The sequence below is a fragment of the Acanthochromis polyacanthus genome, chromosome 5, assembly GCF_021347895.1.
Source record: "Acanthochromis polyacanthus isolate Apoly-LR-REF ecotype Palm Island chromosome 5, KAUST_Apoly_ChrSc, whole genome shotgun sequence".
In the NCBI taxonomy this organism is placed as follows: Eukaryota; Metazoa; Chordata; class Actinopteri; family Pomacentridae; genus Acanthochromis; species Acanthochromis polyacanthus.
In genome coordinates this window covers 23,616,618-23,643,908 of record NC_067117.1, presented here as the reverse complement: position 1 = coordinate 23,643,908, position 27,291 = coordinate 23,616,618, and the positions used below count along the sequence as shown (strand labels likewise).

The 27,291-nt window shown below is 42.0% G+C and overlaps 1 protein-coding gene across 1 annotated transcript in view; it reads right to left on the bottom strand.

The window, feature by feature from the left end:
* The window catches only part of cdh4 (cadherin 4, type 1, R-cadherin (retinal)), a 234,573-nt gene that overhangs the window by 86,114 nt on the left and 121,168 nt on the right, over nucleotides 1-27,291 (bottom strand). Inside the window, exon 4 of the mRNA XM_051948214.1 lies at nucleotides 6,260-6,486. Coding sequence (XP_051804174.1) covers nucleotides 6,260-6,486 — 227 coding nt within the window. The remainder of the gene's footprint in view (nucleotides 1-6,259; nucleotides 6,487-27,291) is intronic.

The following is a 27,291-nucleotide window of genomic DNA, read 5'->3' as shown; positions in this document are numbered from 1 at the left end:
AGTTAGTGTGTCCCTGATGTGCCGGGGGCTCCTGAAACCCAAAGGCAGGCAGGGCCAGCTGGCAGCTCTCTGCTCCCAGGCATGCTGCACATTGCTGGGGCATTCTTTAGGCCTGCAGTCCCTGAGCCCTGGAGCTGACATCTGGAGGTTATCAGCCTGACAAACAGACAGAGCAATACAATAAGTGTGTGTGTTGATTGGCCATTCTCTGTTCCGTGTGCCTCTGAAAATGTTTAATTCAGGTCTTTTGATTTCACTGTTTTATGTCTTTACTGGTACAGTTCACTTTACTGGATCATTGTAATAATAAAACAAATAAATCAATCTTGAGATCAGAGTACAAGTCATAAGAGCTTCTCTCAATTTAAGGGAAAAAATAAAGACATTTGAAGATTTAAATCAAACGTTAGATATAAAATAAATTAATTCCCATTGCTGGTACGTGTCAAAGCAGATTTGCAGTTTTTTATTGACTGCCAATATAATCGGGCTATAATCACGAATTAAAGCACACAGCAACCCTATCGCTGCTGCTTTTCAATGACCAGTGGACCCCAGGGTCCTACGTTCCACCCTGCTGCCGGCCTTCGCTCTAATCTACCTTGAACAGGTGAGGCTGTCCGGGGAGAGTGCGGTGAAAATGCAAATCAAATAAGGACTAAAACCCGTTCCGGCAACCAGTCGACTCCAAATCCAGTGGTGCATAACTGATGGCCTCTAAGCTGGTGGAGAAGGCAAACCAATGTGCCATGAAATCAGTACGAGTTGGAGAGCACTCAACGAGAGGCCCTACCTGTGTGAGGTGCGATAGCCTGAGTACATAAACACAGCGGAAAGGGCTTTCAGGCCAAAGATGCTCTACACTTCGATTGCTGTGGTATTGTACACTGGAAAATTAAATACTAAAATTAGCCAGTAGAGCACATTCCAAGTATGCTAATTCCTGCTTCTGAAACAGAACAGTGAGATACTAAGCCAGTTATTAAAAGCAAATCAGTGCACTCTCCCTGGTGCTACACAACAAAGCAAGCATAGCAAGAGAAGAAAGCCCCAGTATAGTCTGTGCTGAAGCCAGTTCATCTGAGTGGAGCTGAACCCAGAGTACAATTTGTTACAATACAGCGCCCCTCTCTTCACATTATCTGTCTCTTCACAGAGCGTGAGCGAACAAAATGAGCTGGCATTTGAGGTGTCTGTCTTTTAATCGCTATGGGGAAAAAGAGCATATCCTCCTGAGCTGTTTATATTCTTCTTTGCCACTGTTGCCATGTTTATTGCGCAGAGATAGGTCGTGGTTAGGTGATGCGATTATGATAACCTCTTTCTAAAATAGCTATTGACTTTCAGAACAAAGAGATGAGCGCAGATAACAGCTACTTTCCTCTGTGTGCGTTTACCACGCTAGGAAAAGAAAATGGGCCACACAGTTCAAAAACACGGCACTGCACTGATAACACTGATAAGTTTTAACTTCACTTCCCAGAAATCAATTGAAGTCATGGCACTAAACTGTTTACAGCACACTTCTGACTTTAGCTTATAACTCCATATATCAAAGATGAACAAACAAGGGAAATGAGAGACGCAGAGCGTTTAACTTTCTCACGGCTGCCTACAGCATGAACAAGTTACATTTTATTACTATCTTTACATTACACACTACTATTAACCAGTATTTTACAAAGGAGGAATTTACATCATCTACTCGCTGTGATTAGGGTTAAGTATACTGCACTACACTTTGGTGTCAATTTGTTAATTGACAATAATTAATTGTAATGTAGTTGTCCACATTTCACGGTAAAACAGTAATTTAAAATAGTTAAAGGTCCCATATTGTGCCCCTTCTTGCAAAGTAAAGAAAGTCTCACATAGCAGCTTTGAATGCAGTTGAGCTGATGCTGTCCACGCCCCCTTCAGGAAGAAAACTCTCACTACGACTGTGATTGACAGAGTACAGAGAGACAGTCGACTAAGGCGCTGACACTAACTTGTATGAGTCTGTGAGACCAGGACTTTCTGTCGCTTCTAGTTTTCACTCTGAGCAATTGTTTCACATGAATATCTCAGCACAGCCACTGTCTTTAAGATGTGTAAGGTGATTTTGTCAGAGAACATTGCAGCTACAAAACCAGTACTATAGCGATCCAGAGCAGCAGCTTGGCTAATGGCTATCAAGTGTCTCCTAGTAAACATTTAGACATAATGGCTGCATTTCAGTCACTGTTTCATACCTGTTCCCTTTTCTGACAACAGAAAATACAGTGTATGTGAGCACAGAGAGCTGGAGAGAAGCAAACATATGTAAACAACGGATACATTTAAGTTGCACTTGACTTGAAAACACAGTAACATACACAAAGTCCTTAGTTTCTAATTAGTTTTAAACCTGTCTGACTGTTTTCACTACTTCTGACTTGACCGTCCCTGAATGTTGCAGAGGTGTGACCTGTGGACATATAGTTGAAACTATTGGCAACGCTAGATACATTAGTCACAAAACACGCTGAGACTAAAGATATCCGATTGTTGTGGTGTCATTGCCCTGAGTAATGAAATTAATTCAGGCGATCTTCAGTTCCTCAGATGCTGGAAATGCAGGAAAACTCTTCATTCCTGCAACCAATAGCAGAATATTTGGAGTGTTTTGCTCATGGCTTAGACATTTTAAAGCTAGCAGAAGCAACTACAGAAAGTCAATAAATCTGGTGGACTGAATGGTTCACCTGAAAGCAGCAGGCAGCAGTAAACAGGATTACACAAAGTTCAAGTTAGGTGACTAGCTACAGTATGTAGATGTGGAGGAGTTTGAGGAAAGGCATTTTCATATATTTACAGTTTAGATAGATTTTTACAATATGGAACCTTTAACATAATTTAAATTATGTAGCTAAATGTTGTCACTGTGAGCATATTTGCATACTGGTGTTAGCATTGAGTGCCTCACAGAGCTGCTAGTGTCCTTGTGGACTTGTGACACAAGTTCTCGTAAATGCTTGGGGTAACAATAATGTTGCATTATATATTCCTGCAAAACTATCAGCGATTTCCACTTGTTTGTCTGAGTAAACTTTGTGCCTGAAGGGGTGCGATAGGAGACCAGACAACATGACCTTCTGCAAGGCCACATAACACCACAACAGGTCACTTTCACACCAGGCTGCTGGGAATAAGGACAGATTGTCTGTCCTCTAAATCAGCCGGAGAGACTGTTGAATTTTAATAAATGTACACTTCAGCAGTGTAAGAAACTGTGAGAGTAAACTGCACTGAATAAGCCAACACTAAAACTGTGATCACTTATGTCATACACAGCCAAGCTGATGTTGAGGACAACCTGATAACGGGGGGATTTCTCAGCATTGCAGAGACTATTGCTGAATTTAATTCCCTACATTTTATGCAGTCACAACGCAACTAGCATGCAACACGGTGCGTTTCATATAGACAATGAATGAGATGCTAGAAATTGGCATATCCTGTGGACTGTACCTTTAGATGGTCCTGGTATTGGAAGTGTTTTACTGAAAGTGCTTGAGTCACATAAAGTCTTAAAATGTTGAATATAATTGCTGTACTTGCCATTTGAGTTTGTAGTAATCTGTGACTGTAGTTTAAGTTCACGTGTCTATTAATCAATTCAGTCGTCAACCAAAGTTTATTTGAAATGAAAAACTTTATATAATTTGTCAAATTTTGTATTTGACAATAATGTAAATAACTGCGATTAAACAGAAAGCCTGTAATTATTTAGATACATTTTATATTTTTTTAATTGTGTCACACCACCATATATATATATATATATATATATATATATATATATGTATATGTATATACACTGAGAAGAAAGTGACAAAACCATGTGTAAACATCGCTATGGCATAAAGTGCAAAGTGCACTGTACATATAAGAACTGGTTTTCAAATTTCCATGTGATTAGAGGAAACACATTTATTTTTTGTTCAATTATTGAATCTTTCTCCAGCTCTACAACGCAGGGAACATAATTATACACTGAAACTACATCACCTGGTCTTTGCAGACTCCACCAGAGTGGAACATTAGCTCAATCAATGTCAATTATTTCCCAGTCTCCATTATTGCACTGCCAGGAGTGGGTAGAATTTTAATCCCCACTCTGCAATTGCTTTAGCTACATGAGTCTTGGGCTTTTTGTCATGATTAGAAACATGACTGAACATTAAGCCCAATGGCGTTCAACAAGTAGTGCAGGAAAAATGATAATGGCTGTGTCGCTCAAGCAAGAGCAGCTAGATCGTGGAAGTCGGTAACAATGGCTATACATTTGCCCTGTGCAGTTTTACAGTCCATGTTAGCTAATAGACCCTTGGCAACAAATAGAGCCATGTCTTTACTTGTCACATACAGAGAAGAACTGGATCTTTAATGCTGTGCATAAACTGCTATAAAATGTTACCTTAGAGACGGCTGGAAATACAATTACTGTGTAGATGGTGTGTAAGTTTGTGTAAATACAAGGTTAGAGAGACAAAAGGGGAAGTGTAAATTTTAAAGTTCCTCTCCAGTCATTGAATAAACACTTAAAAACTCATCTCTGTGTATGAAAGTTACATATTTAAAAGTATTTTTAATGGAAATAATCCCTGTCTGCCTTAAAACGGTTTAGGTGTAACTCTATACCATTGTTTCTTCTTGATTATGCAGATCTATAGTCCCTGCCTCTTTCTCTCAGCTCGAGCACACCAGCTCACCAGCTGACTCTGTTCATACACTGTAAAACAATTCTATCTCACACAATGGCCAGTTGTATTATTAGAGTAATTCAGATATAAATGTCCATACTGGTGAAAAACTGATTCTGAAAAAGAACATTAAAACAGAAAACGTCACCCAAGTCAACAGGTTTGGTTCATGTATAGTTTGTTATAAAGAAAATGCTGCATTTTTGACTCACACATCAGTTGCATTGCTGCACTTTCATACTGTAAATGCTTAGCTGTGGCGTGAACTGTCGTTTTTTGCTCATGATAAACATATCGTGAATGTACAAAAAAAAACATCAAATGAATATCTTAACAGGGTGAAACCTTTTGCCCTATTTCACCCAGCCCATATTCTATTAGTTTTGTAACACTGATCAGTTTCTTGTGACTCCACAGACTAACGGGACTTTTATCAGCAAGATGTTTTAACATTTCCTGCAGCAAAAGGATGAAGCATATCTAATCAGAAAACAAGTTAAGATTGGGATTTGATCGCATTTCACTGAATCTGCATATCAGGTCTAAATCCTTCAGGAATATTTATCAAATGTAATTAGGGTTTAGCTCTTAACACTTGTAAGTCACTAAACTTGAAAACTAAAACAAAGATCTGTAATCACCATTTGTTGGCTGATTAGACAGAAGGAGCTTTAAGTGGCAAATCATGTTCATTTTCAACGCCTGTTGCTACGATCTGAAAATGAGACGAGCATCAGAAGATGTTGATGTTGATTAAATGTATCTGATACTAGTAAAATGTGTTCCTTGCTTACTTCTACATCTTATTTTTCATCAGCTACATACTACAAACATGAGCAATCCCACTGCAGAAGTATTAAGGTCAATATATTGATATTATATGCTTTAAATTCCGCTGAAATTGGCTTCATGCAATAAGCCAGATGGTTCCTCAACAGAAGAGTGCTGATCTTGTTGCACTACAAAAACACAACTATTACTTCTGGAACACATATTAATTAACTGCCACTGATTTTGTATATTCCTTTGCTGGCTATTAATGAAAAGCGTGCTATTGGAATCTTTCTTACATTGTTCTTTTGCTAATACTTACTTTGCAAATAAAAAAGAGATGCAAAATGATAGTTAAGGGATTTTTCTAGCTTCACAGATTTGCAAATATGGGATCCAAAATTGAACCCTCTACTAAAACAACCAAAGATCATTTTATGTAGTGGCATAAAATAAACCCTCGAGACAGCCACAAGCTAGCGTAAGATGAGATTTATTTTTATGAAGATTTATTTAGCTTAACCTTAACATCTTCCAGATCTGGAAAGATTTTTTGGACGGGGTTAAAGCTAGGGTCAGATGGAAAACAGTGCGTTACTTTACAGCACTAGTCAGAGTGCAAAGGGCAGTTGCTGGTACGCACTACAAATGCACTATTATTTGGAAAAGGATTAAATTGGCAGTTTAATAAGGAAGAAGGAACTCTTGCAATTGTATCACTGCACTGCTGTGTTTTTGATATTCTTGGTCTCATATGTTACCTTTGTGAGTGGTAAAGGATGAGGATGTCCAGCGAGGGCCAGTTTAACCGTGGTCTCCCAGATGTGGGGGTCGTGGAGCCCTCGGGCCGTTACCATGAACTGGACCGGCTCTGACAGGTTGGCCACCTCCTGTTCTGCATATACCGTCCCATCAGGCCTCACACTGAAGTTGGGGTCACTGCTGAAAAAGCCCACCTCTCTGCTGCGCTGGCAGTCCTCAAACTTCACTGCAGACACAGAAAAACGGGGGAAGGAGGTACAGAGTTAGAGAGCAGCACAGTGAGATTTACTCCATAAGGTGTTTGCAAATCCTTGACACATCTGGCAAGCTTAAGATTAACCCGCATCCATCACGACGTATCTTGAAATATCTCATCCCTTCTGCTGTCAGGTCTGATTCCCCGCTTTGACGTCTTTGGCAAAACAAACTGCTTATCTGTTCCTGAACCGTGGGGGTGGGGGGGACCCTAATTCTTTTTCATATCATTCTTTTTCCAAACTAGACAGATAGCAACGTCAAAATAGCATTACCTTCAGCTTCTACAAGGAAAGCATGAAGAAAAGGTCTAAAACACATTAAGCTGACTGGGCTGATTGGGCGCAACGCTCATCTGAGCAACAGTCTTGAATGACATTTAGAGGGTTCTGCTTCAGTGAGACAGAAGAAAAGGGGAGCTGTGAGGAATCTCCTGTTTGTGTGCACACACACATACAGGCTGCTATTCCTGCTTCCAGAGTAATGCACCATATGTGTCTGTAAGCGCAGTACAGGAGGCGGGTTGGGATGCAGGTGTGTTTACAGTCTTTCCACACCACAGATGAGTAAATGGTTGGAACAGATCCCACAGACATGGTGCTGGGCTGCTGAGTGCATGTGCATGACTGTCCTGTGATAGCTGACTCGAATATACCATCACACCACACAAAACACAGGACAAACCAGCAGCCCCAGACACCACTACATCAGAAGCACTTTCATTTCATTGACAAATTCAATCAAAACTCAGCACATCGTCTTCATGGGACTCACAGCATGACGCAATGACATGAAGGCTGCAAAATGACTGATTGTTATTTTCAACATGTCTATTATTAGCTTAACACACACGCACACACACCATCCCTTGTCTCCCACTACCCCCAAGTTGAAATGCATGTGCTGCGATGCTATCTCACAAACTCCGGCTGCTGATAACAAGACAAATTGATTTCATAAATCACCCAGGGAACAGATCATCTGTTATGAGCTACGGCAGCCTGATTTCTCAAAAATCCAGCGTGAAGAATTCTGCACAGCACGCTTTTTATCAAGCCATCTATTTAATTTATCGCCCAGCTTCCTGTCAAAAGCAGCTCCCAAACAACAGGCTAATAAAGCATGAGATCTCCTCAGCCACTGCAGCTTAGCATCACACAAATGAGGCTGCTTGTTTTCAACCTCTGAGTAATTGCACGCGTAATGGGACGGATGGTAAACACAGCTTTGACAATGTGTGCATCTGTCTATGTTGGCAAATGCAATCCATATTTTCATTAAAACACACACACACACACACACTTACACACACCCCAGTGGAGAACGTCCTTATGTGAGTGATAAGCTTTGTTGAAATTATTGCCCTGCTTTGGGGATCATTTATCAAAGGGAGGGTCTGGGGGGGGCGGGGATGGGAGGAGGAGGGGTTTAACATCAGGTTGCGACAATATGACACAGACCTGCTTGAATTGTCCACAGATGAATTGTGATGGCAGGCGTGTATTATGCAAATGACTTCAATTAGCTTGAACTGAGCAGGCTAATTGTTGTCACTTAGACAGGTCTCTTGTGGTGCAGCTGGAGAAGTGAGGCTTAAGGACACGAGCGCCGAATATCGCTGCTCATAAATGCCTCCGTGCGCGCTGCTGTGAGTGAGAAAGTATGTCCTCCACTTGCATATACATTAATTTGGATGTTAATACTACAGCAAAACCATGGAAGTCTCTGAGGGTCTGACTGAACCCGATGCCTTGTGTGCTGCTGTGGTGGTGCCAGTTGGCATGGGAACACACATGTGGTCTATGAGGCATTGCCATTGTGGAACACTACTAGAAGCTATATCTTTGATTCTTTATGAGGGCATCGGGCCAGCTCTCAGTTTACCATTCACCGCCTGCTGGTGTGCAGCCGCTTGGGGCCGACACCGTGACCCCAATTCCTGACACATCTACTTAGTGTGGAGAAATTCATAAACGCTTTTCTATTCATTTAAAATCCTGTTCACAAAGCACATTCAAATCAGGTGGTGGGATCTGATCTGCAACGCTGTTAAATGGAGATGAAAGCGGCAGAAAAGAGACAACGCAGACACTAGATACTGATAGGGAAACTGTGTGCGTGTGTGTGTGTGTGTGTTTGATAGAGGGGGGAGATTGTCAGATAAAAGCAAAGGGGAGGGGGCAGATACTACACCAGAAAAAAGGAAGTATTTAACAAAACATACAAAAATAAAGCCCGACTGGAACCGTTTTCCCAGCTTATCCTTAGTTTTCAAGCCAACAGAGTTAATGTTCAGACATATCTGTGCAGTTTTGTCAGTGCTGTCACATCATAATGGAAAAACAGTGAATGAAGACAAACACTGTTGTCATTGCTAATCCATGCTTATTTACTCTCATTGTCCTTTAGTGCATGTAATTTGTTTTTTCATCTTACGCTCAGCAAACTACAGCATCCCTTTGCACAAAAAAATTGAACTTGAAATGAATAAATGAAGACGAAGCTTCGGGGTGTTTTCTCAACTGACGACCCTGAAGGTCAGTAACTCACAGTCCTTCATCTATTTTGAAAAAAATACATACATATTTACAACAGGTTCAATCAGTGCTGGCTGTCGACGGTCCTCTGGGTGGACAAGATAGAGGAACGGACTGACAGCAGTTTTTTTTTTCTGTCATTGTTTCTAAACGCTCACACCACAAGATAAAATCGCACAAGGACACCAGGCTCTGCTGTCAGACATCGTCAGTAGCGGTGGCTCCCTGCACCAGCTGTCTCTAATTTAAGAAGGATGAGCGTGTGTTTGTCACGGGGCTAAAAAACTTCTGAACATATTGTTAATTCCAACTAGCTTGCACTTGTAGACATCGTGTCCTAGCCGGATACGCATTCAGGATATAGATTGGAGATCTGCAAGATGTTTGAAAGTAAAGTCATGGAGGGCTTTATTTACCCATCATAAATGTCTCACTCAGTTTCACAAGATTTTCCTGCAGCCCATGCGTTTCTATATCATGCAATCATATGGACTGAAATGTCACATGCTAAAATGAGTGCAGTAGCTATCGCACAATAATGCACAAAACACACAGGCGATGTCTTAACAGACTCTGATGGGCAGCTGCTAGTGCTGCTTCAAACAGCCTCAACTCAGCAGCTCTGAATCAGCAAGCAGTGGAAACTACATAAAAGGGACAGTTTGGTGCCTTGCTGGTTATGTTAACAGCCTTTTGATTCCAAGATCTGTTGTGTCAATTGCCTTCCTTCTCTGTGGGTGTATGAATGCGTGTACGTATTTGGCCTCAGATCCCTGTAGCTGATGAGGAAAACATTCTGGCCATTAAACCATACAGCTCAAGTGCATATATGTTGGACGCCTTTGGGTTCTGCTCTTTTTCTGTTGTCTATGTGCACACATCTGACCCTTTGTGTCCTTTTGCAGGCCTGCAGAGTGCATGTGAGTGTGTGCCCTGTATATTTTAGTCCACGCTGCCGTCCACGGAGATGTTTGGCAGGCTGCAGAGGCTGGTGTCATTCTGCTCGGCTGCTCCTCTCTGCACTCGTACAGCGGAGAACATGCTGTCCAACAGAGCGGCTGGTGCAGCACAGACGCGGCTAAAACAGAGCAGGCAAGCAGCCGTGACCGCCGACCACTAAGTCCTCCCCGCACACACACACTCAGACACTTATGCTCTTTGTCTCTTCCTGCTTCCAGATCCACGACAAAACCCAGGAGGAGGCCAGAGCAGCTCTTGTATGGAAACATTCCGTGTGCACCATGCAGATGGCAAGTCGCTCTGTGCATCTACACGGAGCACGACGCCCTAATCCCCTTGCAGCCGCCTACACCATGTTCACCTGTCGACCGTGAACGCCTCCCCTCTCCTCCTGTCACTCTCCCTCCTTTCTGCTCTCCAGTGTCACGGCTCCCCATCCTCCTTTTCTTACTGTCCTTATTTCCTCCCTGTTTAACTTCCTCTCATCCTTATCTATCCTCCTCTTCTCCACTCTCCTCTCATACTCCCCGGAGGGACTTTCTCCCCAAACCAGGACAGTCGGTCTGAGCCGAGAGCCCAGCCAGACATAAAAATGGACACCCTGGTGGGCCCATTATTACCATTGTTAAAGTGAGCTGAGAATACGGCACAAAAAGAGCTAAAACGGGTGCATAAAGACATCACAAAAAAAGGTCATGTCAGCCTGAATTTAGCATTTACACACTTGTAAGCTGGCTTTTGAAGTGATTTTATGATTTATTTATGATCATTTTAAGACTGATGAATCATTTTATAGGCCTGCTTTTATATAACAACTTTCTTTTTATTGTTCTTGGCCTCCCTTTTATGATTCCTGCTTTTAATCTGCACGCCTGACCTCGTATTTATTTCTCCTGCTCCTGATTTGATGTGCTTCTGCAATGAGTTTCAAAGTGTTTTGTTTTTGTGATTTGAAAGGTGGATAAATAAAGACTAGTTACAACCGCTAAAAATAGACATCTGACAACAGATCCGGTATACATAAATGGGCTGTTGAGCCACATGAAATACCATGATGTACACAGCTGGGAGGAAAAAATGATATAGTTGAGAGTCAGGTGTGCTGTGAGTTTGGCTGAAAAACAGGTCCGGACTGAGCATATGGAGCTGCTTTGTTAAGGTGCTGTTCATCGCAGTTGTGGCACGGTGCTAAGTAAACATTCCCTCTGGTACCCCACTGCTTTCCTCAAGCCAACGGAAAAATCAACGCCACCCACTCAATTTGCAAATAACAGTATTTTTGCCAGGCTGAGGCGGTGATAGGCAGGAGCACAGAGCCCACTGATGAGTAAACGAACACAGAACATACTGTCTGCACGGAGCTGGAAAGAGCGCCAGAAAATTTCAGCTCTGGACTGTGCAGTTTCAATTTTGTGTGCTCATTGGAAGTACTTTGGAAAAGGTCATCATTATTTGAATATTTAAATTTTACGAGTTCCAATTTTGTTCTAAAATTTCATGTGCAACGGCGGCTCTAATTTTATTCACCAGTATTTCGGGTTACAACCGAGACATGAGAGGAAGAATGGGATGCTGAAGCATTTGGTTTGAGTACACAGATAAGAAGTGTCACTCACAATGAGCGGAATTAATTTTTAATGATCCGCTGCATCAAATGTGGCTCTGCGAAACTAAATACAAAAGCGGAATTTATCAGCAAAGAGATTATACTCTTAAATCCCACATTAATGACAGAGGCCTGTGAAAAGCTTGTACTGTATCTCTAAAAGGCCGACTTTTCAGTACCTGAGAGAAACAGTCTTATTCTCAGCGTGAAGGCCGATCGTTTTTAAATGTTCTCATCGGGGTGGTTTTGAGGATCTAAAACAATCCACAAAGGTGCTTGTGATCCTTCAGCGTAACTTTAAACTGAAGCCACAAGGTTTTCGTTCACCTGCCACTGTGATTCCAGTCAAGTTCAGCTACCAGAGACACTGGAGTCTTAATATTCTTCCCGCCTACAAGACACAAGAAATGAGAAAACTTTACATCTTTCAGTGGGCGGTGAAGTAACTGCAGTGGAACAGGCGTGATTGGCAAGTAAAGATGTAAAATCTATTTTCTGATGTTTTCAGATTTATCCTTAAACTAAAGTGCAGCATCTTGTGAATCTGTAGTCAAACCTGACGCGCCCCATGCAGTACATCCACAACCCTTGAAACTCTTTTGAAATCCAGCCCACTGTTCCCCCCACAGGAATGCTTATAACTAATTCAATTTACATGCTGCTGTTTTTAAAACACTGCAGGTACAATGTGACTTTCCTGAAAAAGCTTTTTTCTTTTTCTTTTTCTTTTTTTTTTGCGGCAGTTGGAAATGAATTTCTCTGCCTCTGCAGTTCTCTGTTTTAACAAAAGCCCACACAGTTCCCTCTGACAGCTCGCTCTCACAAAAGGAAACCACAGCGACTCAAGTGTGTGTGTCACCGTGTGTGCTTGTGCGTGCAGCCGAGCCAGAGTGAGAGCGATAAAGAGACGGAGAGAGAGAAGGGACATTGGAGTGGGAGTGTGTGACATGAGCTCTTTGCATATACGATTATTACAGCTGATGCATAAATGGGTATGGGTGTCATCGAGTGTGTTCCCATAGGTGTGTGTGTGTGCACGTGTGTGTGGGAAGAGAAGGTGCTGTCAGCCTGCATTTGTGTCTGTGCTCATGTTTCACTTTTTAAACACCACACGTTGTTATCTGCTGCTGCTGCTCTTGCGGGGCTCAACGAAACCTTGTCACATCGTAAGTGTCACATCTGTATGGTCAACATCCACCCAGTCATCTCGCCAACACCCACTCTATCACACCTTTGTTTTCCTTCTGTCACCTCCCTCCTTATGCAGGTATGCAGAAACGGCTGTAAAAAAAAAAGACCTTTCTACCAACCTGTCACAACACACAGAGTCTTTATGCTGCAAATACCGCCAGTCATGTAACCACATAGTCAGGGCGTTGTGTGGGACATGTGCTTTTCCCACAAATACTGTCATTGTATTTCAACAGATTCTGAACATTTCCTCACAGATATGTGTTTTTCCCACTAGTGCGTCATCATGTGAGCAGGTAGTGATTTTCGCCCGACATTCCCGCTCGGTTCCCAGCCTGTTAAAGCGCTGCAGCATTCATTGTCCTGTGGCGGGGGGCTCTTTGGATAGAGCGCTGGGCTTTGCACATGCATAGACCTCCCTCTTATCTCTGCATTAGTCTCCTCTCATGGGCATGGGCATGAGGAGGCTTGAGGAATGAGAAAAGGGGAAAAAGGCAAGATAAAGAGGGAGAGCGGGAGCAAAGCAGAGCGGATGCAATTAAAAGACTGGGTCACAGATCGCAGTGCCAGGCGTCAGTGTGATTAATACACCACCATTCAGCCCAGGAGCTTTTCTCCACTGTGTAGATGTGTGCGTGCTGTGTGTGTGTGTGTGTGGTTTTGTTTGTGATTTAACTGCAGCTAGGGGGCTCCAGTGCATCTCTGTGTATCAGTTGCACCAGGATTAACCCTTTATTAAGGTTAAGTCAGGATTCTGGTGACCTAAACAATGCTCTTATAACCAGAAAAGTGTCCCGCACTGAAAGGCCACATAACAGCCAAACATTTCCTGGATGGAATGAACGTGAGAAACACATGGTGGGCAGATATTTGCAAGTGGCCAAACACCACCTTAAAACTTTCTACTGAATTATTTATAATGAGATCATCTTAAAATACAGCATGCAAAATGTTACTAAACTTCACACTGTTGTGAACTTTAATGAGTGCACGATATCCTTGAATTTTTTCTTGCATGCCTTTTGGCTGACCATCTCATCAGCAGCTACCCACTAATTTCAGATCAGTCCGACTCAGTGGAATCTGGCTCGCAGTCAATCCACCCTCTGCAGAAAACTTGCATCAAGGCAGCAAACACCGCCTCAAAAATTCCCCCCATTGAGCTATTGGCCCTTCCCAGAGAGTTATGGTAATGAGAAATGTTCCTTTTTGAACCAAAGCAAGCTGCACAAACATATCAACCGATTCTTTCTTTTATTTCTTTCATCTGGCTCCCACTCACCAGACCTTGCCTTCAAGGCTTCCCCTTCGATTTAGCGTGAGCAGAGAAAGAGCCACGTTTTATCACAGCAATATCGCTTTTAAGGAGGTGAAGCGAAGAAAGTGCCTCAAGGCTACATAGTGTCTGTTATCTCCCGGTACAATATAATAATTTCACAGAGCCCAAAGTGAGGCAGTGGGACCTCAGCTGGGCCAAGTGACAAAGAGGGAAATGTGAGCAAACTAGGAGCAGGGGAACGGGGGGACAGAAGGGGCTTCTGGGAAATATCAGTGACTCTCACTCAGCCGAATAATGACTGTAATGAAAGCCTATTATTGTCAAGTAAGAAGGTTTTTTTGCTTTTTTTTTTCAATGTGGGGTACAAACTACAGTTTTTAGATAATGGTCACACTTTTATCATGATAACTGACACTGTGCAGATGCGGCTGAGATGTTATGGCTGGCTGAGCAAATGAGTCCATTTGCAGCATAAGACAGTGCTCTGTTTGTGTCCAGAGCGTATGACTGCAGGACCTCTTAGCTCGTTATTTTTAGCTGGTCTTGATTACCCCAGAGACTGGCTTTAATAAACACTATAAGACTAAAAACAGGCTCCCAACGCCCAAACTCCCAGCCCCTTACCCTCCTCCAGTCCACAGAGAAACCAAAGACTCACTCACAAGGTAATCAGCTTTTAATTCCCCACACCCCTCCACTTTTTATATTTCTCTCATTTTATCTCTCCCCCCCTCGGCTCTCTGTCTCTCCATCACCCACAACCACAGACTGAGTCGACCGGCAGCCATTTCTTCTCTCCGGTTCCTTCTATTTTTCACTCCATCTCTTTCCCCCTCCTTGTGTTATTAGCATAAAAGTGTTTGCATCCTTCCCTGGTGATTGTTTAGCTGCTGTGTTCAGCATCTTGATTTGATTCCCTACAATTGCCCTAATTAGCATTACAAATATACACTTAGAGAGGAACAGAAATATCTGTTAGGCCTGACAGACTAATTTAAGGGAATGGAGGGCAGAGGAAAAGGCACCAGTAAATTTGTGTGATAAAAGGTGTATCACTACATCTCAATAATGAAGTGTCTTATCAAAGTCCACTGAAACTGCACTTAATGTAAATCAATGAATGGGTTGTTTGCATTAACTGAATGAAACAGCACGCCGAGCATCTGACAATAGGAACATATTGGAGGTTCAATCGTGATAAAAGGTGTAATCACAACAAGAAACACACCTCTTATCTTCTCTCCTGCTCCCTCTCTCTAGCCCAGATCATGTCTTCTAAAGCCAATGATTAGACTTAAGACAGATCTCCTTCATTATCCGTTGCTCTCATCCATTTCTCTCTAATCCTGTCTCTACTCCAAAGCCCCTGGGGGCAAGCGATAGGCCACGACCAGCCATTAGTCTCCAGGTCCCAAGACCAGTGACAAGACTCATCTGTATTTTCCCCACAGGGAGATCAAAGACATCTCAGAGGTTAGTTACACCGACTGCTGCCACGTATCCGTAATTGCCAAATTGCTTCATTTGGATATGTACGTTCTGTTGAAAGACTGACCTTTGCAATTTCCACAAGCGCACCACTTTCCACTCATATGATGGAAGGTGATCTGAGACGTGTGGATATAGGCAAAGTGATGATGAAGTATTTGTCCACCAGGTTCCCGCCATCAGAAACTGTCAAGGTCATTCGACCGACCACACATGAAAGTGAAAGTAATTGGTCTCAATTTGGTCAGTCAGCACACAAATGTGAGTCTAGCTTGGTTCCTCTAGAGAGATCTGAAGAGCACAGGCACATGGACTGTATCGACAAATTGTTGTGAGCCGGGTGCTAATGTTGTCATTATGAAGATAATTGCCTTTCCAGCTCGTAACATTGTGCCATAAGCTGCTGTGTTAAGTCAAAACAGGAATCAGTGCCAAGTGCTTCAGGCCCAACGAGAACAATTTTACAAAAAAGCAGACTTTGAAGAACAATGTTTGTGTGAACACTTTGGGAGTAATGGCCAATGAAATGAAAGCTGTTTAAAAAAAAAATTACAACTAGAGAAAGATACAGAAGGAACCATCTTTTCAAAATAAGAACATCTTTTATCGCCAAGAATCAGCTTAAAGTTGCATTATTCATTTCTTTGTCACTTGGAGACAAATAATTGGCATATATAGGGTTGACATGGTGGCCGTGTTAGCAAGCAGTTGCCAACAGAGTGAATGAGTGAGTATTTTAAGACTAAAGTCAGAGTTTTTAGTGTCATGAAGCTAACTATCTTTAAACCTGCTAGATCACCACGGTAACTGATGCTGTACCGCTAATCTGCTCTGGAGGAGGTTCTGTTTAAATGGATGAAGTTTAAATGTAAGAACTCTAAAGTGCAACTGTCACGTTAGAAATAATGTTAGAAATATCAAGCACTGACAGTGCACTGATTAGTGAAATAAATGTATTACTTTTATGATTAACTAATTTCTCCTTCTTGAATCATTTGCAGTTGTACCACTTTTTACCATAATACATTTTCAGAATCCTCATATGTCTCCTTTATAACAACCTTTTCCTCCTGATTGAAGTAGGCAGCATTCCATCAGTACATTTTGTGGTCATATGACATGTCTAATGCCCTTCTTATGGGACCTCATTTAACAAAAAAAGAGTTAACTAGCATTCTCATGATCTCTGATTGGGGTTTTAGGGTTTGTCGAGTTGGCTAATACAAGGATAGCCCAGCTATGTCAAACCTTCTTTTTTTTTTTTTGTAGTTCACACCGCTGGAAGCAACGCAGATTAAATCAACTGCAAAACAGGATAAAAGCAAGAATGAGGCTAAGATTCATTAAACTAAAACAACAAGCTGAAAAACACACAGCATACCGAGCTGCAGAGTTGGTTAAGTTTCTTTGGGACTTAATCAGAGAAATGACACTTAGCAGTTTAATCTATTGCATATAATATATAAAATGCTGACTAGCTTTAAATCATAGTCAGCAGCAAATGCAAAATAGGTTGCATTATAAGTAGCATAGAGTTATGATAAAAGCTAGCATTTATCATTAACCGCACTGTAGCTAAAGTCATTTATCCTGTGTAATCACCATTTATACAGTCCCAGTTTGAGCTTGGATTTGTATAGGTATTTGAGCAAAAAAAAAAAGAAGAAGAAGAAAAAAAGAAAAAAAAGTGAGTCTTTCTGTCATGACTCCCGTCCTGCCTTGCTGGCTACAGACTCCTTTTTAACCTTTATGGGGGTTTCCTTGCTGATGTCATGCCATGTTTTTTGGGCTCTGCCGTTGCCATGTGTTTCTGTGTTGTTTTGTACCGGTTCTCTCTCACCCTCATTAATCAGGTCAGAGTGGCTTCAGCAGCAGCTGGAGCCACTCAGGTGATTGGCCACGTAGCCTGGACTGAGCAGCTGACTCCACTCCGTCATCATCTCACCCTGACAGTTAAAAGCCGGTCGCCACATCCACTCTTCGCCGGATTGTTGTTCAAACTACTCACATCCTAACTGCTCGGAACCCACGCACTACCGGTCTGAACCACCGCCAAGAGGATACCCCCGCCAGGACCAAGCCCAGAACCCCCGCTAGACCCACAGCCAAGAGATTACCACAGCCGAGACCAAATCCAGAGCCCAGCGCAACCCACTGCCACAAGGTTACAACGGTCCGCAGTCAGAACCGCCGCCAAGACCGTACCACAGCCAAGACCAGGTCCCGAACCCCAACCCGATCCACCGCCAACAAGAATCCCGACACAGAACCCCAGTCCAAGACCTAGACCGGGAGGTCCAGCATCCGCCAAGACAGTACCACAGCCAAGACCAGGTCCCGAACCCCAACCCGATCCATCGCCAACAAGAATCCCAACACATCACCCCAGTCCAAGACCTAGACCGGGAGGTCCAGCAATCCCTCTCCAGAATCATCCTTCTCCCTCACAATAAAACCTTTAAATCACCACCACTCCATCCCAGTTCTTTCACCGTTTCCACCCTCCTCACTACAGACCTGACACTTTCAGAGTGCAGCCTGCTTTTAAAAGCAACAAATCTGAGTTTCTTTTAAGAGCTATTTTCTTTGAAGTCACTCTGGCCTGTTCCAGAAAATCAATTAAAAACATGACTAATACATTTGCACCTAACATTTTCCACTTTTCCTCTTTGGAACGTTTGATGTTCCCCCACTGCCTAACTCTGTGTAAATGCTGAGATCACAGAGATAGGGACGGGAGGATTTCAAGAACGACTCTTTCACAGTCATTCGCTGCTTCAAGCGAAGCTCCCACCTAAAGTGAAATTAAATAATGAAGGATATCAGTGGACTCTTACTGTGCTTCTTTTTGTTGCACAACACTCAACAAAGAAGTCCAGCAAGCCTTGAAAGCCGAATGGTACAATACTCTGCCCCATGAAGACATTTTGCTATTGTTTGATTTATAATTAATGTAATGCAAATGTATTTTTCTTCCGCCACTCTAACTCTCCTTACATTTCCTATCTAAGTCCCCTAGTGACAGTTATCAGAGACATCTGCAGTGGTCCTTAATACGAGCATACAGCTGTCCCTTAAGTGGGCAGCACTAAGCCTCATTGTGTGCTATAGATGTAGGAGGCACAATAGGAGAGGCCGAACCTCTTTGCTCAAGTATCTGCTAGGAGGGAATGGGAGGTCGGTCTCCCCGGGCCATGGCGCCAAAACCATTATTCTTATCACTGCAGGACAACTCACCGCAGGCCAGAAAAAAAACCTTCTGAAAGGTCAAATGAGAGTGTCTCGGTGTGTGTGTTTACCTCCTCCCCACCTCTCTCACACCAGACATTTCTGTATTTCTCATTAACTGATAATACATCACTCATGACCTTGTGATAAAAATACATTAGCTAGAGACAAGTCATTAATCTATAAAGAATCAGGCTGTTTAGGTTATCAGGTGAGAATGGGTATACGTGTTATCGCACAAGTAATGGGAATAGGCTTAATTGCCCTTCTTAAGAAAGTCACTAAGCATAAAAGGAGATGGTTTACGCGCTGTCGTCGGTGGTAAAGTTGACTTCATTTTATTTGACTGTCATCAACAACAATCCGGCTGAGGATTGGCCAGTATGCAACATTACAGTCACAACTGCAACTGAACGTACTGCAGGAAGAAAAGCTCTATTACTGGCGTCTGTCTGAGAGAGAAAGGATAATTGTTCTGCATAAGTATGAAGGATCGCTGCAAAATCAGGGCTGTATTTATTCAACCTCAGTATGTGTAAGTTCTGAATTATAGGCTACAAATTGCTTACTTGGGCAGAACAAATAATCAAAAATCCTACTGAACTAGCAATAAAAGAACAATATCCAAATCATAGAAGCTCATAAAGGTACGATGTGTCACAATGTGCCATTATAAATGAAGCATTGTGGTGATGATCATGTGGTCTCTGAATCATACTTTTCAGATGTAAAGGAACTGGTACAGACTGCAGCAGAAATCACATTCTTTATATTTCTCAAAGCAAAAGAAATGGAAAAATTGCACTAAAATTGTGACTAATACCTTCATTTATGTCATGATATATTTTTGTATATCGTACATTCCTAATAACTAACGATACTTTCAGATAACTTCTACAGTGTAGTTGGTTTTGGTGTATGGGGTTTGGGGTGTACTATTGGAAAGGAGAAGACCACAGATTTTCTGTTTGATTTACTTGATGGTGTCTTTCCATAAGCATTTTCCAGCAATATCTGAAACACAAGAAACTGATGACCGCTGTGTAAAGTCTAAAGCATTTGCCCGTCTGTTTATCAGAGCTGGACTGTGCTTGTCCGGTATCTGTAACCGTGTTTCCACTGAATTTTAGTTGGTCACCAATCCTCCTGTGTCCTTTTCCATCAGTGTGAAGTTTCACAAGCAGGTTTTTCAAATGCTTTGGCAATATTTCCCTTATAGAGTCATGATGGAGATACGCAGACACACACAGCCCATATGTCCAAAATAGAGAAAGATCTGGTGTTTACACGTAAATTTATATTTGATACAGGCGTTTTCCAACTTGTGTGTCAATAATCACAGTTGTATCCACTTTTGTTGCATTGAGTTTCCACTTTTTTGTTCAACTAGTTGTCCTAAAGTATTTGTTTTGCAATTATGAAGTGATATCAATTTGAAGTCTTGGCAGAGCTGTTGCTGTATCTGCTCTTCCAAACACCATTCCACATGCTGTCCAGTAACTCCAGTACCTACAGAATTTACAAGATCCACCAAATATTTATAATTTTGTCATTGATGTAACACAGAAACATTGATTCTGATGACAAAGAACCACTGAGTCTGTGCGCACTGCCATAGTTTTGCTGAACACTGGATCTCCAGCATGACTATAAATGCAGTTTGTCCTGTTGCCTACATCTGGACCTCTGCTACACATTTTGCTGTTATTCGGTTGGACTTGTTGACAGCTTTATATCCTGTTTTAAGAGAATCGCTCAATATTGTTCCCCTATATGGACCTAATCTTCTGCCTGAGCAAACAAGAGTGCTGCTGTTACATGGATTACTACTCTTATAAGCAACAAAGCTAAAAAGGAAAAACTCTGAAGACAGTTGAGGTTGAACAAAAAAGATGTCAAACTGTAGAGGACAGATTAAAAAAGAAAGTGGGTGCTGCAATTAATGAGCAACTGATGAATGCCGCTACGTTTTTCAACAACAATGGATACCGTATTCTCAAAAACATAGAGACTCTTTTTTCCAGCCTTATGTTATCTGACATGGCAGAAAACGTCTCATCTAATCAGCTTCAACAGCAGGTAATTATTCCGCCCACTTTCAATTTTACTGATAGATAGGTTACTCTAAAAATTCCCATCTCAAAATAGTGGGTTCACATTTTATTTTGGCTTAGAAATGCTGAGAACACCCGCTGAACAGTATGCCTGTGTCTGCAACACACAAAAGACAGCAAGATGCCAGATTAGAGATGCAAAAAGTCATTTGTATTAAGTAAAATATGTTTAATCATCTTGGTATCATTTTTCATAAATTAAATATGGGCTATAATTACACAGAGCCATTATCATTCCCATTACAAACAATTAAAATAGACCATCCATTCTGTTGATCTGGCAAGAGGATGCTAATGGCTAGTTGCCAGCCTGGCAAAGCTCTTAAAATGTACTCTGGGGCCCTGGAGAGGTTGGATAAATTTTGTTTTCGCTCTAGCTAAAGCTTGAGGATCTAAGACCCAACCAGATTTAATAGTTCTGAATATACAACACAAAAGCACACCAAGGACCTGTCTCTCAAAGCAGGATTATTAAATTAGCAATTTAACAGCACTAAAAGCAAGGCAGAATAGCTCCTTTTTCAGTCCATGGTCAGATTTCTGATTCAACTAACCTGATTATCCAACTTCTTGAGGACCCAGATGGAATGAAAAGAAGCCCAGCCTTTAAACAAAGATTCAGTCAAACTGTTCTAAAGGAAACATTCCTAGTGAAGCTGATCATCTACATGCTGCTTGATGTGTCTGTGATGTTAATCTACCAAAGCTGGTGTACGCATAAAAATGTTTTCCATTCCCTGCATAAGTTGTTGGTACTTACCAGGACGTGATCTTTCCACTCTATAATTACCTCCTGGATCATCACACACTTTCCTGCTCTGATGTTCTGCTTTTTCCTACCCGCAGTGTTTGCAAACATTCCACAGTCTCACAAACTCACAAGATAAAAATACAAGTCAAGCTGATGTAAAAATATAAGGCAATAACAGTGAGTGTGGAAAGCATATTTAAACTAGCAAATGACTATGTAAACGAAGTCTGCTATGGAGGAATGTGCTCGAGACTCAGCCGTATTGAAATCACAGCTTCAGGCTTTAAAATATCAAATTAATTGCTGAGCTTTATTTTCATGCCAAATCCAAACTGAGTCTGACTTCCTTGCCAGCATCAATTTGTCAGCGTAGGTGTTAAACGTTCCAAACGATGAACGTTTCAGACACCGAGCCTATCTTAGCTAGCCAACAGCGCTGCTAGTGTTATGCGCCGCAACTTGCTAACCTATAACGTATGCTTGCACTCGAGCTGTATGCCGTGCGTAGATCTCTCTGTCATGCTGCAGGCAGAGAGGTGACAGAGAGGCGGATGAGGACATCCAGTGCAGTATGAAGGATGGTGGCAACCGTTCCCCCAGGCCACAGTGATGGCACTACATCGATCCAGCCACTCTGGAGCCTGAAGTGCAGAGCCTTTTGGCTTTGTCAGCACTGTTCAGCTCAGCAATGCTCCAACTCCCCTGATCACTGTCAGAAACCCAGGAGAAAAGGCCCAGGGAGTAGGAAGGGGGAATTGCTGATGTATCTGGAGTCAGGCAGGTGGCACAGGATGGGCTGAATAACTGCTAACTATTCACAGAGCACTTCTTTATCATTTTCAACCTGCTTTGAGATTCAAGAAAATTAATGTTTACTGTCAGGCAGGGGGAAAGCAGGAAGACAGAGGGAGTTTTTTGGAGCGGTTCCCTCCTCATCTACCTCTAAACAGAAGCACCTGTTTGTCCTATTCAGCCTGCCAACTGCTCCTCCAGGAAACTTAATTCTACTAATCCACTCTATATTTACTCATGTGGAGGTGTGCCGGCACCACTGAAGGTATGCATGCTGCTGTCTTCAAGCAGCTAGTGTTTGTCTTCTAAGGTGATCCACTATGTACACTATATATCGTGTCTTTAATCTCTCAGGTACCTTTGATGGATCTCTATGCTGTCTCTTTTTTTTTGCTTTGCTTATTGAACAGAGTCACCAGAGGCCAAACCCTGAACTTTAAACATTTTGGTTTATTGTTACCTCTTTTTTAAAGTTTCCTCTTGATCTGAGTCATAGTGCAGGTGCATGGAAAACCTGAAGAATCTAAAAGCACAGGCCTTGGCACTGAAGAGTCCTTGGAGTACACAGCCAGAGATTCAATAGAGACACAAAGAACGATTAAATTAGGGTAAAACGTTCACATCCCATGGTTAGTCTGGGACATTTCAAACAAAACGGCCAAGGTTGGGCATAGACTTCCTTAAATAATGTGGCCCTGACATTTTAAAGTGGCCCATTGCTCAACAATACACAACACAGAGGCATTTACAATATCTTTGAGGTCAACTGATAAAGCAACAGTTTGACATTTTCCGACATGTGCTATTACTTTTTGAGAATTAAATAAGATGATCAATACCATTCCCATGTCTAAATAATTACCTGGAATTAGAAGTCTGGTGGCTTAGATGCGCATAAGAAATGAATTGGTTCAGTTGGGGAATTGGTAGATGTAGTTTTTTTCCATGGAAATAAAATACACGTGAGCACATGTAAAGCTTACAAACTGACAGACTATATTTATTACATCAATACAAAACCATGAGGCAGGCGGTTATGTGCTATGCTGTTTTATTGTTCTTTTAGTTTGCCTAAAAATCACATTACATGTTGATTAAGGAGTTATATAAGTGCTGGAGGGCAGATTTTACAACTTTGTGATAGACCCAGGCTACCTATTTCTCCCTGCATCCCATCTTAACGTAAAGGCAAGCTAATAAGCTTGTATTTCAGGATTTGTATTTACCATTCAGAAATGAGAGTGATACTAATCTTCTCAAGCCGCAGCATCACTGTCATGTTTGAAGAGATCTTAGTGACATGTTTACGATACGTCAATCAGCCATGACATTAAAAACACGGACAAGGCACCATTCTGGAGGGAAAACCTTTGAAATCTGCCATCCATGTGGCTGTTACTTGACACATATCACTCACTTAAACATTGCTGCAGATGAACACAATATTAGACAGGGGGTTTTAATGTTGTGGCTGATCGGTGCGTGTTCTATATATGAAGGAAGCTGTAGGGAATTATAAGTCATGCTTTTGGAAAAGCATCCGGCCTGGCCCATCAGCTGGGGACACATCCCTTTCTCACTCCCAATCACACACTGCAGCTGTAAGCCTCCATAAAAACCATTTATCTGCGAAAAATAAAATCAAATAATTCTGCTAGGACTTGTAAAACTGAACTTAGTCTTTCTGCTGCGCACGGGAAAAAGGGCTTTCATTCACCCCATAACTATTTGTGTGTTCAGCAATAACGGTGCAGTGAAATCCATTAGGCACAATTGCTATGTTGGCATGGTTACTGTTTAGGTGGAATAAGCAAATTCTTGCACGCACAGGCAAATTTGCAGGGTTGTCAGATGTGAAGAGACGACAAGTATGCATCTCTTCGGTTACGTGTCAACATAATCGAGCTAGCTTGTTTTTAGCTGAATGGAAATGTAGTTTTCCTGAGGGAAATAGGTGATGATGCCACATATAATTCAAAATCCTATTAGTCTTAGCAACCACACCTATACCTGCTAAATACTGTTTCTTTCTCAAAGTGCTAATTCAAAGTTTAATTTGCTCACAAAACTTCAAGATGACTTTTATATATTTTGAAATATTTTGGAATAAGCGACAAAAAAAATCTTTATTAAATTGTTTGACGTCAACTAGATACATACTAGTTGATAAAGTGTTGATAAAAGTTTGTAGACATCCCACAGGGAAATAGAATGACATGACATTTCCCTCCAATGTACTGTTTGAAAAAAAATAAAATTCTGAATGAGTGTTTTCTATGAAAAACTTGCTGGAAAATGTCAAGCTGACTGTCATTAAAGACGCAGTGACATTTTTATTCCGTCTTTTAAAGCTGTGATTCCATCTCTGCCAACAGAGGCAGTAATCTGCCGCTCCCCAACAGACAGGCGTCAGACAGATTAACTCAATTACTCTTTGACTTGAGTGAATGAAGGAAACAATACATTTCTCATTTAAGCTTAATCCTGTGTGGGAGCAGCGGAGGAGGAATATTGCAGGTGGAGGGAAAGCAGAGATGGGGAGAGAAGGTGTGGGGCTTGAAAATGAATTCCGTGGCAGCCGGCATGTTTGCTCATCTTTTTTCACGCTCTCCCTTAACTACAGTTGGCGAGCTCCAGAGTGAGAGAGACGGCAGACGATGGCGAAGATGGAGAGGAGGGGAGATGGTGAGAGACAGAGAGACGGACATGATGGAGTGACAGACAGGGAGACAGTCAGGCAGAGGGAAGAGAAATGAGAGAGACAGAATGAGGTTTACAGCTTCAATATGTCAGAGTTAGTATTAAGAGGCAGAGAAAAAAAAATCAACCAATTTCCAACGTGATGACACACCCAAACTAATACTCTGCATAGGGCGTTACAGTCAGCCTTGTGTATGAAACACGCTGTGACACATGTGGCCTGTGTATTGTCTGCAGCATCTGTTGCAGGGGCACAGATGGCAATGGCCATCCTCGCCACCGCACCGCCAAGCTCCTACCTCGTGGGAGATGTGGTCTGTGATGACGTTTTACTGACAGCGCGGGCCATCTGTCAACACATGACAGCCTGTTTTCAACTTCCTTTTCTCTTCCATAAATGTGGATTGAGGGTGGGAGGGGATGGAAGGGTGTGAAGGATGGATATTTGTACGGTGCGTGTATGAAAAGGTCAGGGCTGGGCGCTTACTGCGGCAGCAACATCAGTGAAACCCTGGAGCGGCAACAGCGGTGAAACCCGGGATCCTCAACAAAGCTCAGTCAGACTGCAGGAGAAAGCTGTCAGTGCAGATGCCTAAACCTTTACCGCCCTTCCCTCTCCCTCACACTCACTCTCGCCTCGCTCTGACTCATTGTGTCAGCTCTTCAAACTCTCTCCATTCTCTTCTGCCTTAAGCTACACGCAGAGAGCAAAGGGAAGAATGAGTCCATCTTTGGCTGCTGTAAACAAAAAGGGAGCACTCTTTGTGGGGTGTGAATTCTCTCTCTCTCTTGTCTGCGTGCCACATCAAACTTCTCTCTGTTCCACGCACATGAAAGGAGGAATTGTTTCTCCCCATTTTCCTCATTTACTGGTCTTTCGGTTGTTCACAGATAAAAATAAATTGAAGGAGGAGGAGATAATGAAGATATGATGAGGACAAGACAGAGACAGTGATCCAGGAATATTGAAATCGACTTGAGCGTTCTCCACTGCTTTCTCTGCTCTCCCCATTCTGAATGGTGATAAAGGCTCATTAAAAATGCATCGTTCCACTATGAAAAGAGCAAACGTAGGCATTTTGGTCAGACTGAGAGACAGCAAGCAATGTCTGGACTGTGTGTTGTCTTTGGTGCGTAGAGTCGAGTCTGGTTCTGTAAAGACTGACTTTTGGGATTCAGAACACAATGTCCAGACAACAACATAAAGGATTAATGTATCATTCAAGGCAGTGGACACCAACAAGCCTGGTACACCTAACAAGACTAGGGCTACATCCACACTGATGCAAACTAAAACAGAGCTTTAAAATGAAAATAATCTCCACTGGGATGAACCTTTTAGCCCGGTTTCAGTGATAACGTCTGCACATGCCTAAGAATGTATAACACATGACCACTTAGGTCCACTGGGAATGCTTTGTTGTAAAAAAACAAACAAAAAACTACAAAGCAAGAACAGCAATGACGAAAAATAAAACCAGAGATTCTTTTAACTGCAAAACAGCTCATAGCACAGACAACAAGGTCAGCAAAAGCCTGGGTTAGAGATATTGAATTAACCAGTGGTAATCAATGCATGCGTCTTTGCTGATCAGAGCGTGATGAATCAAGAAACGAACAAAAGCTTCCAAACGTCTCCAGTTCTATCTATCCAGTATAAAGCACAACCTTAGAGTATGGAGCTGAAATAGAGTCAGCAATGTTTCCAAAAATCTTTATTTTAGGCATCCTAAAATACTCGAGAAGTGTGGATGGTAGACATATATGTAGAAGAAGTTACGCTATAAAATGAAAATGCATTAGTGTGGATTCAGCCTAAAAGTCTACAGTCATATTTGTAGTTCAGCAAAGTTGCGCTTAGGCCCAGAGATGATTTGAGCTGAATGCTGGTATGGTCATGCTAACATGCTGGTTTTGTTTTACCCACTCACCATTTTAGTGAGTTTAGTACGTTCATTTGTATTAGCTTTAAACATGAAGTACAGCTGAGACTGCAGTAAAGGAATTTGGTCATAGACACACTGAATATGGACCTGATAATGGCGCTACATGAAAGGTTGAAGATCAACAAAGTTATTACAGGTATTCCTGAGGCGAACAATGAGGTCTGAACCTAATTTGATGACAGCT